Raw genomic sequence first — 19,111 nt, 5'->3', positions numbered from 1 at the left:
ATAAGAGATCTTAGATTATAAAAATAACTCTCTTCAGTTGAGTATGCATTTTCTGCCATTGGGACATCACTTCTGTGTTTACCCAGTTCATTTTTTGGCTATAGTTCTGTCCACAAAATGGAACTAAATGTATCAATGCACTCTTAAATCAGGTACTAGTTAGTCTCTGTGTTAAAAATACAGCAAGCGTATGGTGCTTCATAGCGTTTGCTTCCTTTGAGCAACAGGAAAGGTATCACCTAACAGCTAACCAGGTTTTGAAGGTACTGTATTCGTCCCATTAAGCATGAAATGAACAGAGCAATCTGATTTGTCTGAAATGTACAATTGTTAGTATTTGTAATGAATAATAATTGCCTTAATCTTTTGAGAAGAGGTTTAACTGTCTTAGAAGGTGAATGCAAATCTACAAAACAGCAATAATTATTTTCCATGGCAAGAATTTGCTTCAGCAAAGCAGGGGTGAAAGGAAACTTTTTTAGAATGAGGAATTTCATGTGAATATAACTTGGAACTTACCCCAAACTAAAACTGTGGCCCTGTCTTCCAGACTTCAAAAAGGTAGCACATGCTTTTCTTTCTTCTGTAAAGTACATGAAGTGATAATTATAATGTGATGCTATTAACTTCTGTTTACAACTAAGACACTTTAAGGGCATACTATCCCGTTTCCCTAGGTAGAGTATTTCACATAAAAATTTCAGAAAGGTGAGTGTAAGTGGCATTGACAGATTTCTATTATTTTTTATTTTATACAGTGTAATAGTGTTTAAAACTAAGTTGTGCCTCTTCTGAACGATTTTCTTCCCATTTTTATTAACTATCTTTTCAGAGGTAGATTGAACTACTGTTCCTTAGAAGTCACATTTAGTTAAATGATCAAAGAGTCATGACTGAAAATTACTTGTAACACTAGAAAACTAAAATTGCAGATTCAGCTTGAGACTGCATGTACCCAACTCTCCTTTTTAGCTAAGCTGAACAACCAAAAATCACTTTCTAAATCCAGTGAAGGTGAAAAAATTGACTTGATAATTAGTGTATTTAGAACAAGCATTTGGCTTTCTTCTGGCAGCATTCCTGAGGAATATTTGGATATTTTTAAAGTCTGAAAATTCTTGCTGCTGTGTGGAGCAAGATACGGATTTATTTTTTTAAATTTTCCTCCTCTTTTCTTTTTCCACTCTTCCAGCTTTCGATACATACGTTGTCCTCCATGATAGCTCAGGACAGGAAAGGCATGAAGTAAGTCTCAGGAGATTGGAATCATCAGCCTTGAAGGGTATTTGCAATGCAGTTGGCAGAAGTAACTCACAAGTATAAAATGAACTGTGCCTGAGAAGAATGCTCTTCTACTCTTCTAAACTCATGTCAGAAACCTTTTTTATTCCTTTTCCTCTTTAACATGAATGACGAGTTTTCTGCAAAGTTTAATATGAGTTGCCTATTGAGATTTATGAGTAAATTTTCCTTTTAACTAACACAAATCAAAAGTGTTTTTTTGATTGCTTGAACTAAGCAGCTGAACTAAGGGTGTGGATCCATATCATTACAGGGGAAGTGCTTGATGCTTTACCAAAGAGATGCAGTGGAGTGAGACCTTGGCTTTGGTAATACAAAAATTTCAGCTTGTTCCAGAACAAGAAGGACTGGGTCAGTGCTTATCATTAAGAATGAGCCTCCAGAAATACTTTTTTAAAATCAGTGAAGATTAAAAACTTATAGAAATACCTATGTCTCATTATGGCATGCATCACTGGAGAATCTCAGTATTCCAGAGTTAGAGGTTGTATGACCAGAGGTCTGTACTCCAAAGTTTTTATCTATGCCATGGCTTCTTCTTGTGTATCAACATGATATATTTTGGATTTTTAAATAACATAATAATATTATATGGCAAAGTGTTTTGCACTATTATAAATCAAAAGTATCATTAAAAGTATTTTAAATATTTGCTTTAAACTTTCTGGGTGGGTCAGACCACGTAGCTCAGGTGATGTTCAGATGAGAAAGCTGCAGGGCAACCTCATGGACACTTGTTTAGAGGTGGTATTAAGGACTCAGTAGAGGGCATTCTTCTCCTTTGTTGGTACTTAACATAAGCCAAACTTAGTGCTGCCAAGTGTCTAAGAGAAGAGACGCAGCGCAAAGATGTTTGTTCTTGTTGCACTTCTCACTTGTTCTCATTCATGTCCTGTCCACAGTTCCATCTAAAATGACTTTTTGTTCTCTTCATTTATTAAAGGTAATGAACAGTATTAATGTCTTAAGGAGAAAAATAGAAAAAAATATTGAAATTATGGCCATCGTTACTTTCACAATAATCAAACACGTAAGTCCAGGGATGCTGCCAGATAATGTTTTTTAAAAATGTCTCTCTGATAGAATAAATCTTACTGGCTTTACATGATAGACACTGAATTCCTATTATCATTAGATTGTCCCCTTTACACCGTTGTGGAAAAAATATGGAAGCCATGTGAGGCTGCTGATATTCTTACAGTTATTAGAAGAATCATAAAATTGAAAGTTTGATAGTGGATTATTTAAAATTTGAGAAATTATAATAATCGACATTGTAGTAATTCACTGTTCCATTGAGAGAAAATGCAGGCTGAAAGGAAGTAGATGGAACATGAAATTCAACATAGAATTATTTTGCAGTTTATAAAGCCCATAGAGTGTTTTAAATAATTAAATAGTATGTCCATTTTTGTTTTGGACCTTATATGAGTTTAAAAATAACTCAGACCTTTATCTATGTTGAGTTTTATTTAACAGGTACATTTTTATCTCTGAAATGTTACAGAATCTGTTCCACTTACTATCAGTGATCTTTTAAAAAGGCTAATTTTTGTGCCTTATTTAGACAGAATTGCCAGTTACCAAATAGGTAAGAGTCCAAACTGATATATCCAGTTCAACACTGTTGTTCTCTGTCCTTGTGAAAATATAAAACTGTTTATTGGCTACATATACAGTATTTTTATTACCACATTGGGTTCTATATTAAGAGAAATTGTCCAGTGCTTTTTACAAGTTTTGTTCTTGTATGCTGTTTATTTATGGAGATCATTCTAATGTCTGAAAATCAGCAACATTCATCACCAGTTACTGGTGAGAAATGGTTTCTGCTCAGTCAGAGCTCATGTGGTCTTCTTCAGAAGCATCTCTTCAGGATCTCAAAAATCTTCCTGTTTCTCCTGTTTAAGGGAGATACCAGGTTATTCGATTAAGCTTTGTGATTTGTTACACATAGGAACAAATTTCTGGTGAAGAAACTAGGACTGGAATCTTTGAGTTTGTTTTGCATAGGTGTCTGCCTGACATAAACTCTTATCGCTTATCTGGTTTGGGGAAAAATAAGTAAGGGCAGCAAAAAGAGATTCCTGGGTTGTTCCAATGGGGTGTGGTGAAGCAGAGCCTTGGAGTCCTCGGGATGAATAACAACTCTGAGGAAATCCAGATTTCAAGATACTGTGTAATGTTCTAGCTCAGTTGTAGTGATTCCAGCCCAGCCATGTAGGCAAAGGTAATATTGCCTATGGAATTAATCCCCTGTGGGATTTGCAGAATGGATATGTTGTCCCAGTCAAAGCCTTCCCATCCACGTGTGTAGAGATGCAACATGTGAAAACAGCGCAGATAATTCAGGGAAGGACAGTACTGTGGATGATCCCTCCCCACCCTCTATGCATGCAGAGGGCAGTCTGTGTAGAGTAGGCAGTGGTTTGCTCTTCCAGCCCACATATTTGGGCATCATGTAGCCCCCAAAAATAGACTTGTTCTGAAGGAAAAATGTAGCTGTAGATGTTGTAATAGAATTTGTTGACTGAACTCTTTGTTGTCATTTAGCATTTCAGTGCTGCTACTGCTGCTGTTTGGGTGGGGTCATCAGAAACTCTTGGCACCGGCTGCCTTCCTCTCTCAGGCATTGTAACACAGACCTCAGCTGGAGTTCAGACACATGCTGGGGGCTTTTGAAAATCCCACCCAATCTATTAGAGGAGTGTTTTAGATTTCAAGTCTGTTTTAGATGTCATTTCAGGTTTTAGAATGAGCTAGTTTGCAACCTCGTGTTCTTGTGAAAGATGTGAGTCTAAGCAAAAAAGAACAGTTAAGCCAGTTTTTTAAACAGCGTCTATTTCATCACCTACAATCAATCATATTCAGTCCTACAGAGCAATCTTTCATTGGTGCAGCTGTCTAATGGAATTGCTAGGAGCATCTAAAATCTTTTCTCTATGCATGTAATTAGTTGAAGAAACATTTCATGCAATAATCAAAGTGCCAGCATGAGGCCCTTTTGCAACTGCACCCCCTGTGTGACCCTGTCCTGCAGAAGGGAGCCCCAGGACCGCCAACCACCCTGACTGCACAGGAAGAGGGTCAACGGAGGGAATCAGCATCTTTTCTCTTGGTGCCAGGCTCTAGTCCAGGTGCTGTAAGACTCCAGCCAGCATGTTCCCAACATCCCAACATTTCGGGCTAAACTAATGTGGCTAATTAAAGTATGCCTGCAGCAAGCAGCTTCCTTATTGCAAAGCTCAGGATGGTGAAGGCTGTCTGTGCCCATGGTATCGTGGTAATTTGTTGGCGAATGAATGTAGAAATAAAACTGCACCAGCAAATAGTGTGATTGGTGATGTGACTTGTCTTCAGTAACTTCTTTGCTGCTATTAGATGTGTATGTCTTTACCAAGCGTTGTTTACCTGTTAGCAGAATCTGGGCTGAATAGGATGTGTCCTCATCTTCACCCCTAGATCATGGACCACAGCTGGTCTAGAATTCATGATATTAAGGGGATTGAAAATAAAATAATGAAAAAGGGATTGTACATTTTTCTGTGCAAAACTTTCCTTGATTTGCTCTGCAATGTATGTTAGGTTTTAGTCAGTGGCCAATTGAAAGCACTTGATAGATCTTTCCTGGAAGCTGCTAAACTTCTCCTAAATAGAGTTGCCTGTCGAGTCCACAGCCACCTTTAGTCTAGAGGACCATCTGCCATCCATGTAGTTGTCAGGGCCATTTCCATTTTCTGCTGGGTTGGAGTATGAAGCAGGTAATACAGTTGGAAGTTACTCTCTAAGGTTTACTGTAGTAAAGGGTACTCAAATTAATTTGTACTATTACTTAGGTCAATACTAACATTTGTATTTAGATTCCAGTAACAGTATTAGCATTTGAAAAGTAAGTTCAAGTTCATTGATGTTTGTTACGATTCTGTGTGAATTGACATTTTGTTTCTGTTAAAAATAAGGGAGCTACTTGGTTGTGGGGGGAAATGTGTTGACTTTCAAATCTTCAGTGAATTTTGTGCAATATTTTTCCTTCTTTCAAAGTGATTTAGTAGTGTACATCTGCTTTTCAAGCAGATCCTTGAAATGGTATTTTTCAAAAGTATGTAAAATTGCATGTAGTTTTGAAAAATGGTTGTATGATAAAAACAGAATATATTCTAATGAGGCAAATGTGTATTTCCAATGACTGGAAATGATTATGGATGTCACATTCTACAGAAATAGTAAGGCCTAAATCAATGTTTGCATTCCAGTAGTTCTAGGTAATTCTTAAAACTATAGCCTAGTTAAATTGAAATAAAGTTTAATATTAGAATTTATGGTGTTTTGCTTATCATTTGCTCATTTGTTTATCAGTGATAAAAAGATGAGGAGTTAAACATTGCTTTTCGGTATCACCACTGAAGTGAGAGTTCATCCATATGGTAATGACCATATGTATTATGAATTGAGTTAGTGACATCCCTAATTATAAAAAGTCATTACTTAAAATATCTGCTAATGTTGCCAGTATCCTTTAATTTTTTTGTAAATTAATTTTTTTTACATTGTTATACATTTTGTTTTAACCTTTCATTTTCCCTTGAGAACTTCTTTAAATTAATATACTTGAAGGTGGCAATAAAGCACTGTGGAACAGCTAGTCTTGGTGCAGCTTGCACACAAGCACATCATGTCTGTTACTTCATGATTTTTGAGAAGAAAAAGAAATTGAAAATGCTTACATGTTTAGCCAGCTGACAATTTGTGTTTGTTATTTTTTGATCTGTGTCAGATACAATGAGAAATGCCTCAAGAGAACAAGCAACATTATGTATCCCAGTGCTTATAATTATTTTTTTTATTTTTTTGTTGTGTCCTTTGAAAACCATTCCTGATGTCCTTGTTGTGAGCCTTCAATACAGGTAGGAAAGGCAGAAGTACAGATGTTTTGAGGTTTTATTGATAATTTTAATAGTTTTGGAGATTTAAAAACAAACAACCAGCATTGTCCTAATAGTTTAAAAAAAATAGTTACTGACCTTTAATAAAACTAGAACCAAATCTAAGAATTTACTCTATGCTTTTGCACCCTCTGGACTACTGTTCAAAGTCATCTCAAGAACTGTAATTCAGACCTTAGACTACTGTCAGTAATGCACTGTGTAGATGTAGTAAATGAGCTGTGATGTGTGCTGTGTTTTGGGGTGTTGTTTGTTTTTTTTTCCCTTCCAAGTTTGTGGTGTCACTAGAAGTTTTTGATCAACTCCACATTGCCATAAAGTGCCCAACACTGTACTATAAAATAAAACTTAACAATATCAAAATTCCTTGGGTGGTGCAGGTTCTTGTTTGCTGGGTTGATCTGAACAGTGTTTTCATGCTTAATAGAAATATAGGTTAAAACAATACAATGATAATGTATTATACTGGAAGTTTTTCTCCATTAAATTATAATTTCAGTTTCTCAAATATAGAGAAAGCTGAAAGTGTTTTGTTTTTTTCTCAATTACTGTTTATACATCGCAAAAGTTAAATGTTGATATCCGTTGCAATTCCAATGGTATTTTTCTTTTAGAAACCTTGTCTAATCATGCCTACTTACTAAACAGCTTTTTTGATCTGTAGAGCTTCCGTTTCTTACCAAAAAGGTTGGTACGTTTTACAGATTAAGAAATAGAGATATTCAGGAGAAAAGCCATGCAGAAGGTACAGTAGTATTAATTGATGGATGCCATGGTTTCAGCCTTGTTAAAACTGGATATTAAAAAAATTATTATGACATCACAAAGTATTTTTGTGCTGTTAAGCCAAGTATTGCAAATATCAAAGAGGTCTCGAGGATACTGCTAGTGAGGGAAGAGGGATGCCCAGCCTCCTAAATAGGAAGGAAAACAGTAACACATCAGGAATATGTTACCAGGCACAACTTAGCTGTTCAATATAGTTGCTTTGCTGAGCGATTTTATACAAGTGTATAATTATTTTTTAATTAGGATTTTGCATTAAATGACTTTGCAGTATAATCTGATCTGTGATTCACTCTTCTAAATTAGAAGCATTTTCTTATCCTATGCTGACAAACCATAGAGACTGTAGTTTCAAAATTGATATAGTCAATCCCTAGCTGATAAAACAATTACAGATTATGCTCATGCAAAACAACGTGTGTAATCTTAACACTTGCTGTAGAATTTGTACTAGTTACACTGTGTCTTGCAGAGTGACACAAGCTGTGGAGACTGGTAGTGCAGGGATCTGCACTGCTAGATGAAGTATGGTGCATCTTGCAGGCAGTTCTTCATTTTGCCAGTAGACATGCCCATGTGTTTGTTCAGTTCTTAAAACAGACAGCTGTGACAATGAACTTCTTATCATATGTCCAGTTTATGAGCCAATGGAGGACATGGTAAAATGCAGAAGCCTTTAATGTTTTGCAGAAGGAGCGAGCTAGTATGAAGATCAAGCCTGCTTTCCTTAGTTTGTTGTCTCAGGGCACTGACTGTGGTTGCAGCTTGCTTTCTGTGGAGGGTTTAGTTCGGTAAGTTATTTCAAACTTTAGTGTGGGAAAAGATAAGAGGAGGTAATCAGACAAGTTTTTTCAAAGTTGGCAAATTTTGCACACTTTGTACAGGAGGACTCTGGTAGAACTATGCCAAGTGTCTGTGAAAAGCAAATTATTTCAGAGGGCTTTGGTGTGGTCATGTGGTGACTCCCTGGGTGTGAAAGCTGGATGTTGTTATGAGCTGTGGCATTTGAAGGAAAAATCTTAACTCAAAGCAGTGTCTTCCTGGGGACTTGTTTAGGAAAAGTCACACATACTCTGATTCATTAGTCACTGCTTGGTTGGTTGGGCTTCAAAAGCAGCTGAGCATAATGCTTCTGCAAGGTACTTTCAACAGTGCAGCTGCAGCCATACCTGAATGGTGGACAAAGCATTCAGTTTTCTTCCCAGAACTCACTGTGTGTTAACCTCATGTCCATAAAAGGAAACTAACTTTATAAAATTCCAGGATTTAGATTTTTATTTGATGTGACAAGCAATGACAACAACAACAAACCTAAGCAATGCCTGAAGTGATGTTGTGGGTTTCCTGGTATTCAGATAAAGCGAAGTAGAATCAGTCTGCAGATCTGCATCAGTCAGAAAAAAATGCTGGCGGCTTCTTAAGCTTTAAAACCCCAGAGGTTGTCAATCGTGTCACAAATTCTGTATGAAGCATAAACAAGAGCTAGTTATAAAAGCAAAGTTTGGGAAGTGCATTTGGAATGTGCTATAGCCCATATGTAATTCCCTGCTGTGTCTGTCTGCCTTTGTCACTCCTCCTGGAAGCTGAAGGGGCCAGGTTCCTGATGGTCCACTGCTCCACTGCCATTTAGAGCTTACACATTTGCCTGCAGAAGTTTGTTTTTAAGGTATGTATACATCTATGAATAGCTCAACTACTGTACTTTCTGAGGGTTTTTCTTATCCTTATATGGAATTGCTTAATTTCATGTATCTAAAGACACTTCCTAAATTATGAAGATAAATCTTTCTGTGTGTTCATGATGGGCAGAGGGTGTTTTTCTCAGCCTGGACTGTTCAAAGGTCAAATATTAAAAACCATGTTTGACTTTCAGGTTTTAGCCTTGACATGATCTTTTTAAAACTTCTGGAGACCAGTTTTTTATAGAATGGATTAGTGTTGGTGACTTAATTTAAATTGTGGTAGATGACCTCTGAGACTCTGGGTCCCAATGTCCAGAAACGTGCTAGAAGTCATAGGTCCAGCAGAAAGCTGTGTCTGCCTGCTCCCCTCATCTTACCTCCAAACCTTTGTTCAGTTTTATAGTAGCACTGGCTTCACATTCAAAAATATAACATTTTACAATATCAGCAGTTTTCTGTTCACTGTACTTTTTAAGAAAATAACCTGTTAATATAATACCACCTGTTTAGCAATGAGAAGGATTATGTACTTAAAATGTTCAGCTGAATAATACATATAAACGCTTGACATTTGGCCTGCTCTGAGAATAAGGTGACATGCTTATTTAACGATTTTGAAAATGTTAAAATGGTGAGGTAGAAATTAAAATGTCATTTTAAAATATTTGTATTTAACTTATCCAATTCAATCCTTTTCTACATTTCCCCTTGGCATATCCGAATGGGGGGTCACGGTAGCAGCCTGACACTGCCGATACTTTGAACGATCTACTGAACATTGCTGGCATTTCAGCCTAATTAGTTGCATCCTATTATATGATTTGTCTTTGGTCCTTTGGGTTGCTGGCCCAGGATTTTTTTAACCTTTTTTCTGATGCTCATCATTGTCTCATTTTAAATGTCAACAGACCAGTACTTGTGTAATTGTTTTTTCCCCTTCTATTCTTTTCTTCCCCAAAGTCAGAAAATTTGACAAATGACTTCTATATCTCAGGCAGGCCAAACAAGAAGATTATATCCCAGGACTGAGTGACAAACACAGGCTAATCTAGTCCATGCAGGCCTAGAGCACAGCCACACATTTTTCTGTCTGGTGATCACCATTACCCCCAGTTTTGTACTGGAATGAGCTTTTCTTGGGATGGTTGCACCTGTGCTAGCACTGGGCCACCCCCAAAAGGCAGATCTGAATCTTCTCTGTCAGGCTCATTTCTCATGCAGAAACCTACTAGAGCCTCCCTTTCCCTGGGTCAGGTTGGACACGGCTGGCTGTGATCCTGTCACTAATCCCTCTGATAGACACTGCTTGGGTGCTGGGCTGGTCCAGCTGGACACTGAGGTTGGTGTCTTGGCACCTCTGGGTGCACACAGCACGTTTGCCAGCTGCTGAGGAGATGATTAGAAGCAGCTAAAGCTGTGTTTAATTGTTTAAGCTGTTTCACACTTCAAGCAAAAGTATGTGGTAACACCCCACACATCTTCCCTGCAGACGTATGTTTTTATAAGCTGACTAAAGGTTGTGAAATTACTCAGGGTAACACCTGAAATTCTGTTAATACCTTGTACTGACTGCATGGAAAACATTAAGTTATTTATTTTGTGGGACGGAAAGCAGCTACTTAACCCAGGGCTGCCCTACATTGTGACTACTTGGACATTGCAAACATGCTGTGGTGCAAATGGCTGTGGGGCAGGTGGAAAAGGCTCCCAGGCCAAAGGGTCACATGCAATTCAGATAGCTGTGCAGAGCCTGCCCTCTTTGGTTACCTTCCCTCCGCCAGTGCCCACATTGCTGTCACTGTTCCTCAGTTGCTGCTGCTGAGTCAAGTTTAGCGCAGGTGCCAAATGAAACTAAGGGGGGTTAAATTGGAAACACACCTTTTTGTCATCACTAGTTATTGCAATACATGCCAAAGAAAATTGCACTTTTGCTGGATTTACAGGTGAAATCTGAAAGGTCAAGCACAATATTGAGCTGAGAAAAATGTTGTGCTTTAAACTGTGCTGTAAAGAGTGTGAACCCAGATGAGAAGGCCTGTATAATTTTTCTTTTGATCAAAAAAGATGATTTAAAGTCATGATTTAAACATGTCAATCTTGTGTGTGTTTGACAATGTTAGATGAATTGCTGGTAAATGAAATTGCTTTGCCAAATGATTTTGGGGAAGGGGAAAATTGCAGGCTGGTTAAAGCAGAAATTAAAAGCAACTTTTGTGGAGCCAAGTCAAAGCATAAAAGTTTCTCAAATCAGTTGCACTGTAAAATTTCCAATATATTTTTATCCCACAAAATGTAATTTGAAGGAACTTACACCTAGAAAAATTGGCACTGAACTGAGAACTCTGGCCTTCAGGACTCCGCCTGTGCCTTGATTCATAATTTATGCTCTGGCTTCTTGATGTGCAAGAGGTCTTCACACTCTATGGCATGCATTATAGATGGAGGAGTTTAGGTTAAAACATGCTTTTACTATGAGGCATAGGGTTATGCTGGCTCTCCACATCAGATTCATGTCTGCAATTTAAACAAGACCTTACTCTGCTCCCAATAAATACACACCAGATGTATCTTTTATAAGCGTTAGGTTTTGCAGCGTCTTGACACATGCCAGTAGTTTGAAGCCTGTGCATGCTTCAGTGGGGCATGAAAGCCCCATCCAGTTGTTCAACTGTGACGTTTTGCAACAGGCAAAATTTTAGTGTTGTCAGCTACTTGCTGTTCAACTTTATTGATTTACAATGTCTAATCTGATGTTGAATTGTTTTCAGAGGTGTCAGTTTTCTTTAGCTGAGAGGTGATTGAATAGCACAGGAAAAGGAACTTGGCCAAAATCCTCTGATCTGTGATTCCTGACGTTATGTGATGTTACACTTGTAAGGTTTGTCCCGCAGTGAGACTTGGGGCTTATGTTAAATCAAACTGAGTACAGGAATTTCTGGCTGGGAATGACTTAGCTGTCTCTTATCTGGAGACAAACTTTCTGCTATGGGACCTTATTTATTATGGCCATTTATGAAAGGTTGTAAACTATGTTCTTTATTTAATATTGTAACTTACATGATCTTTATTAATAATTAGCATGTGTTTGAACTATAATTACTAGCCAGACTGCAGACATAGATAATGACAGTAAATTGTGTCTTAGCTTCTTGTGCAGAAAGATGGATGGGTCAGAGGCTTTCTTACATCCTTAAGGGCCAGGAGATGTGAGTTTTGGAGAACTCAGAAGAGAGAGGATTCCCCATCAGAGAGCCCTCTGCTGACAATGGCCTTTTGTGGCTGGAAAACTAGTGTGACTGGGGCTTCACAGCTGTAAGTCATATACTATCAACATTTCAAATTGCTCATTTGTACTGAACAGGAAATATAATTGCATTTCATTGAAACAAGTAAGAATTCTTAAGCTTCCTTTCTATACTGTGAAACAAATCCTTGGTGGTGGTGGTGTTCATCTTCCAGAGAACACAGAAAAGCAATGTTTTCTATTTAAAACTCACAAGGTCAGATTGTGATTATCAGTGTTAACTGCTTGGGACAGGAAGGTCTAAGAGCATCCAGTTACACAAATAATGGCAAAGCAGGCCTTTCATGGGTTTTGAGATGTTCCTCGGGTTCAGGCTTAAGAGGTGCTGTTCATTCAAGCAGTTAAAGCGACTTCCTCACAATTCCCCTTGATACATTGGAGTCTCCTACATAAACTTGTGCTTTTACAGAAGAAATAAACTTTTAGTTAAACTTCTGAAAAACAAAAAATTGGATGTTTAATTAAAAACAACTAATACTGTTTAACATAGCCCCCTTAACATAGTTCCTGACAGGGAATATGTGATGGGGCAGTACTGGCTGATACACATTTGTCAAAGGAGGGCGTAAGAGTAATATCTCAATGTGTTGTATTTGGATTCACCAAATTGTACCCTGTGATTATTTGGCAGGTGCTCAAAGTGCCCTACACTGGATGCAAAACTGCTGTGCCAGATGCAGCACAGGCTGCTGGTGCCTGTGTTTGGTTGGTTGCATGCCAACACATGGAGAACATAATTGCTCACCCAAATGGTCATGTTCTCCTACTGTCCAAGTTGTGTTGTTTCTGCAAAATGAACTGTTCTTGCTAAGGGAATTTATAGCAACCTCCTTACCTTCATGACAGTCCTTCAGAGGGCTGGGGTGAGCACAGGTGCCCTTTCCAAGAGGGTCAGAGGACAGAAGTGTGGGAATGGCCAGTCTCAGATGGGAAAAAAGAGACTGTGTCAAGTATGGGAAGTGAAGATAAATGATGCAGAATGAGTTGGTGTCTGTTGCCTCAAAGCACCTTCTTGCTGTTGCTAGTGGTTTTTTCTAAGTGCTGCCTCTTCAATGCTCTGTGCTATTTGGGACATCAGCTGCTAAGATGGGCTATTTGCGCTGGGTTGGGCATTTCTCAAAGGAGGCACGTGAAAGTGAAGGAATTATGTTTTGTTTGTCTTAAATCTTTCTTACCTGGAGGGTCCTGGGATTGCAGTCACAACAAGCCAGGCTGGAGGAGACCTTGCAGCACAACTGCGAGCAGCAGTGCAGCTGAACTCCTCTGACAGGACCCTGTCAGTTTCAGCTAGCTGATGCCTTTGGGACAAGAAGACTCTTGGTTTCTGAGGTTGTTGATCTTTATGGAAAAGTAACAGAGGAACTTCTGAAGTGAGCAGAAAGCCCTGAGTGAAAATGGGACTTTGATTGAGGTGAAGCAAATTCTTACTGCTCTGCCATTTTTTTGCCTGCACTCATCCACAGTGGTGGAAAAGCAGCAGTAATTTATAAAACAGAGCCTGTGATTCTCAGCTTGTATAAATTAGCTCCAGTGAAGCTGTATTGATTCTTGCCACCTTGAGACTTGGCACAAAACATGTCCCTTTAGTGGGCACAGGACAATCTCTCAGCAGTGTAGTTAGAGCATAGTGCAGATTGCAATGCTGAGGCTGGCAGTCCCAACCATAACACAAAGCACATTCATCTCATTGCCAAGGATGGAAAATGTTTCTAGATCACTTGATTCCAAATGGCAAACTTGAATTTTTAAATTGCAAATATTATTCTGGCCTGGGAATAATTTCCTTTGCAAATGCATGATGAAATAATCCCATCAAACAAAACAAACTAAAACTAACAAAACAAAGCAAACCCAAACAAACAAAGCCAAAACAGCAAAAAACCCAGACAACAAGTTGCGTGTGGCTTGACATAATCTTTATTTATTGGTCATTTTGAGCCTGTACACAGCAAAATGGAAATATGAGTACACCATCTGAGCTATGAACATTCTATGTACATACAGAGAAGGAGCAGTTAATTTTTCTTAAGATGGAGAAGGCACATGATGCAGTGATACATTATGATCATTCTGAGCTGGCCAAATTCCAGCTGCAGTATTTGTATTCTGCCTAGTGTAATTATCCCTTCGTCTCTGAAGGTACTCCTCACTGTTTTCCAGGCTGGCTGTCACCTTTTCCCAAAGGAAAAGTGTGAAAGGGGAGCAAAAGTTTCTTCATCCTTCCCCTGCTTCTGAGTATCTTCAGAGGGATTCGGTAAGAGCGGGTAATGTGCTTGTTAGGTTGCAAGTGATCAGAAATAAATTATTTTACTTTCAGCTTTTTAATTAAATAGTGAGATAGATTAAACAAATTTAATTTGGAAATATTTTAAGTCCTCTGTGTGGAGATATCTCCACATAGGTTATCTGTGCTTTTTGGGAAACCAGAAGGCAATCTTGATTTTTTTTTTTCCTTATAGTCGCATAAATGCTCTCCACAACTCCTAGATGTTATTGCTCCTTCCTCAATGTCTGTGCTTCTATACACATTTTATTATACCCCTGGGTGGAGAAGCAGCAAATAGCTTGACATCTCCTGTATCAGTCTTAATTTGTGTTTAAGTTTCAGCAAAGATGGTATTAGACACTCTTTATAATGTATTCTCTTTTGTTGTAACTGTTCCCTGGTTGAGACTTGGCCCAGAAGGGTCAGTCTTCCTAACCATGCATTTCATGGTCACTATAGCATGTTAATGCAGCCATGGCTTTGGGACTTCAGGCTGTCATTGAGCTTTTCCAGCTGCAGCATCTGCCTCGCTGCCTTATTTGTATGTTGCTTTGTTAATTCAGCTTTTCAGGAAGTGTATTTAGAAGTGACATTTGTGCTTTTTGGGCCTTCCCTTGTTTGTTTCTTTTAAGATTGTAAATAGAGTTTTGGATATTTCACATTTTAATCCGTATTTGCAATAAAACATGCTCCCTCTAAGTTATCTGACACAGATCTGCTTTGGTAGGTAATTTTCATTCTTGATTCACCATCATCCTCCCTCCCGTTCCTGTGGCCTCACTGTTATGAAAGCCCAGCTTCACTCCTGCTGCAATGCAGCTTTTGCCTCCACCTTCCTCACATGCCATCCACTTTCACTTCCTTTTCTTTTCTCACTTTTGCATGAATTTTCACCATTTTCATTTTTGTTGTTTCCTCTCCACTGAGACTGACAGCAATCACAATTTATTCTAAACTTAGTTTAAAGGCTTTTGCCCTGCCCTCTTGTCTCCTTCAAACATTGCTTGTATTTCAGTGTGAGATTTTTCCCTTCATTGAGCTATTCTGGGTGTCTTTTTAATACTTCAGGAACATGTGTCTCCAGACCTCTCTTTGGTCTGTATGAAAACTCTTCAGGCTTTCATGTTCTCTGCCTCTTTCTTCCTCAGTACACAGTCCTGGCAATCTCGCTCAGCTCTATCGATTCTCTGTGTGGCAACACTTTCTCAAATAATTTATTACCTCCATACAGATTGTTTCTCTATTGTCTCCAACATTTCATCCAGAAAGTCAAAACACTGAGAAGAGCAGAATTACTTTCCAACCACTTCCTTATTCTTGCTCTTTCACTATGAACCATAATGCTTTCCTTCAAGCTACTTCTCCATGCAAACTGCCTTGCTCTTCAGGTGCTTTCTCTCTTTTGTCCTTTTTATTTTAATCATATACTAATTTAATCTGGAAGGAACTTGCTGATGTCATCTAGTCCAACCTCTTGCTCAAAGAAGGGTGAACTTCAAAGTTAGATCTTTATTATAACCATTCTACTGCTATTTCTGCAATGACTTAATTTCTGGTTTTCTTTCTCCATTTCTGCTGTTCACTGAGATCTCTTTTGATTTTGTTTCTCCTTTTAGGTCATTGACCAGAAATCCAAGAACATAAAGCAGGTGTCTGGTTCTTTGCATCCACTTTACTAGTTCAATGCTGCATCTGCTACTTGTGCCCAATTTGTGCTTCTAGATTCCCCCTGCTTCTCAGAGATCTCTGATCCAAGCCCTTCCCAGCCTACAGTCTGACAGCTCTTCTCCTCTTGCCCATGGCTTGCCCTCTTGTTTGCACAAGGTCCTGTGTTTTTGGCCAGTTTGCCATGTCCTAGGCAGAGGTGGCCTTGCCTTTGGATATCTTGCAGCCTTTTTGGGTGAGGCTAATGAGCAATATGTTTAAGAGTCTGCACAAATCACTCCTGCTCACTTGGGGTCTCCCATCCTCACACAATGTTCTCTGCATTCTCATGTGCTGAGTCTGAGACAATTTCCTCTTTTTTTTTCTTTTTTTCCCCTTGATAGTTATGTATCTTTGTAGAAGCAATCACACTTAAACTGTGGAATTTTTATTATGCTCTAGTAGTGTCTCATAGGGCAAATGTTGGGCTAAACCCAGTTTCAGATAAAAGCTATTACATCTGTAATTACATAATGCCATTATTTGAAAAGATTACCCTGAATCTCTGCTCTTATCTCCCATAATATTTTTTGTAACTTATTTTTGCATTCTTTCCTTAGTTGCCATTTGAACTCTCTGGATTTAGACTGCAGCTGTACAGTGATTGCATTCAAAATAGCAAGCTTCAGCAATAAAGGTGTAAATTGGGCTAGAATAAAATCTGTTGTGCATTTTCACTGTGACTACATTTTGCTCTTTTAACTCAGCTTGAATCTTACCATCGACTAACATTGTCTGTGGTGCCTTGTTTTGAAAGATATTGGTGAGGACTGCAAAAAATTCCAGATTGTGCCTACTATCATAGTTACTGCTAATCATCTAATGCAGAAGTAAATGTGAGAGACATTGATCTTAAATAATTCCTTGCAGGATTCATTCAAAATGAATTATGAATTGATCATTAATTAAAAAGATGAGTTAAACTCTTGGATACTGAGTGCATATGCTATTATGCAACTCCTGGAATGACCATCTGGGGTTTGATGCATTTATCTGGGATGTTTCACAACTGTGGGATCGTATAAGCTGAACTGCAGGAAGAAAGAAATGCCATTATGCACTTTCCACTCCGTTGCCCCTTTGTTGTGGGTTCAGTTTGTGTGGGAGCAATGTTTATGCTTTAGTTTCTTGACGGCATGTGAAAATTAACTGGATGCGTTCCTGCTAAAATTTGCCCCTACATTTCAAAAACTCTTTTGAGCTGAGTGTATTTTTGGCACAGTCTTTCCTACTACAAGAACCTTCGTTAAATATCTTGAAGACTTTCAAGTGTCTGTTTCATGACAAGATTTATTCCAAACTTACCCTGTTATTCCATTACATTTTGTGCATTTGTTTCTTTTTCAACAAACATTTGCAATCCTTTTGCTGCTGAGGTTTACAAGGTAATTAAATGTCTTTACCCCTGTTTTAAAAGAGGAAAACTGAGGCATAAAAATTTATTTGCCTGTGATGGTGTATGAGAAGTCTGGGCTCCAGGAGAAGCACCAAGTCTGTTGTAATTATTTCCAAGCCAGTGCTTTATGTGCAGGCCACTTCTGCCTCTTTCTTGGTCTTTTCCATGAGCTTTGGGAAACTTTCTTGAGCATGTTTTTGGCAATGTGTATTTGCAATGTAAGAAGCAATAGTTTTCTAAAATGGACTGTCAGGTAATATTATAATAAGAGAATGGCATTAGTGTGGAGGCACATAATTTATTTAGCATGTTTCAATTCCATGTCTCCTAAGAGGTCACATTATGTCCAGTGAATATTATAGAACACAGTCTTTTATACTCAGAGGAATCTGTGGAAACAGAAATTCTTTTCAGTAGAAGGTGGAGGGGCAGCAGGTAAAATGAGAAATGCGGAGAAAAGGAAACCAATTAAACTTGAAGCGTTTATTTTGGACAGTTTTTGCACAACTTCCTCTTAATCCCTGATTAACAGATGAAAGTAGACATGCTCAGACACAGCTCTAGTACTAAACCCTTTGATAACAGATTTGCAATGTGGTACAGGCTTATTTGATTTGTCTGCATCATCTTCTGCAGCAGTGATTGCTGGGGAGTCAAAGGAAGGTGCTGCTGTTACTATTTTTGGATCTGAGACAGGCACTTACATGTATCCCAGGAGCCATTGCTGTCTGTAATGCCTATTGCTGATTATCAAGGCTGGAGTTTCCAGTGCAAATAAAAATTGTCCTTGGATGAGTTGATCCAAAACAATGATAAATGGCATCGGTTCACTTAGATACTAAGATAATTTCAATGTTATTGAACTTAATAGGAAATTATTGAAAACCAAAAGTCATGGAAACCTTTATAGTGAGTATTCCTGGTATCAAAATAAAAATTAATATATCTAACATATATACAGTGTCCCCTTTCAGACATCTTCCAGGATGGAGGAGTGCTTTCTTCTAAATCAGTCTTTCCATGGGTGGTGGCTGCACCATGTTCCACATCTCCACCCGGGATCCCTCCTTCTCCTGCCGGCTGGGGCTGTAGGTCCCTTGAGTTGCCCGTTTATTGGCAGCGATGACTGAAACCACAACTGCCAAGAAGAGGATCAATAACAAGGCCAGCATTACTGAGCCAATGGAGGTGAATATGTTCGAGATCAAGTCAGTTGTCAACTGGAAGGATTGAAATAATTGCAATATAATTTATGTCAAGAAAATACTGAAACATATGTGAGCTACCATGGAAGGAAAACAAAAACCACTTTGTGAGCAGGCCTTTGCATAGATAAGCTACTACTGAAGCCCTGTTTATTGGTAGAGAAGCCCGTTAGCCCTTCCAGATTTTGTTCTTTGGATTCTTCATAAAATTACACACAAGGTGCTGGATATTTAACGTAAAAGGCAGAGCTGGATGAATTTCACATAATGACCCATTTCATCTGACAGTTTCCTTTCTGCTTGAAAATAATCCATGAGTTAATGTGTCTGTGGACTGGTAGTAATTCAGCCATTATTTGTTTAATTGCTTTAATAACAATTCATTATCCCTAGTTTAGTTGTGACCACATTATTGCTAGTCTGTTACTGTAAGTTAAACTTGAGCTATTTTGACTGGATATATATTCAAGTCAAAAGGTTATCTGAATATTTGTACTTATATATATAGAAAATTTACTTACTG

General features: G+C 38.3%; 1 protein-coding gene across 1 annotated transcript in view; it reads right to left on the bottom strand.

Moving 5' to 3' along the window:
• Positions 1-18,387: 18,387 nt before the first annotated feature.
• Positions 18,388-19,111, bottom strand: part of CRB1 (crumbs family member 1, photoreceptor morphogenesis associated) — a 115,224-nt gene continuing 114,500 nt past the window's right edge. The window contains 1 exon segment of the mRNA XM_009999937.1: positions 18,388-18,603. Coding sequence (XP_009998239.1) covers positions 18,388-18,603 — 216 coding nt within the window.

This window comes from Chaetura pelagica, unplaced genomic scaffold (assembly GCF_000747805.2).
Source record: "Chaetura pelagica isolate M959 unplaced genomic scaffold, ChaPel_1.0 scaffold246, whole genome shotgun sequence".
Taxonomy (NCBI): domain Eukaryota; kingdom Metazoa; phylum Chordata; class Aves; order Apodiformes; family Apodidae; genus Chaetura; species Chaetura pelagica.
The sequence above is the reverse complement of the archived record's forward strand: the minus strand, read 5'-3'. Positions and strand labels throughout refer to the sequence as shown.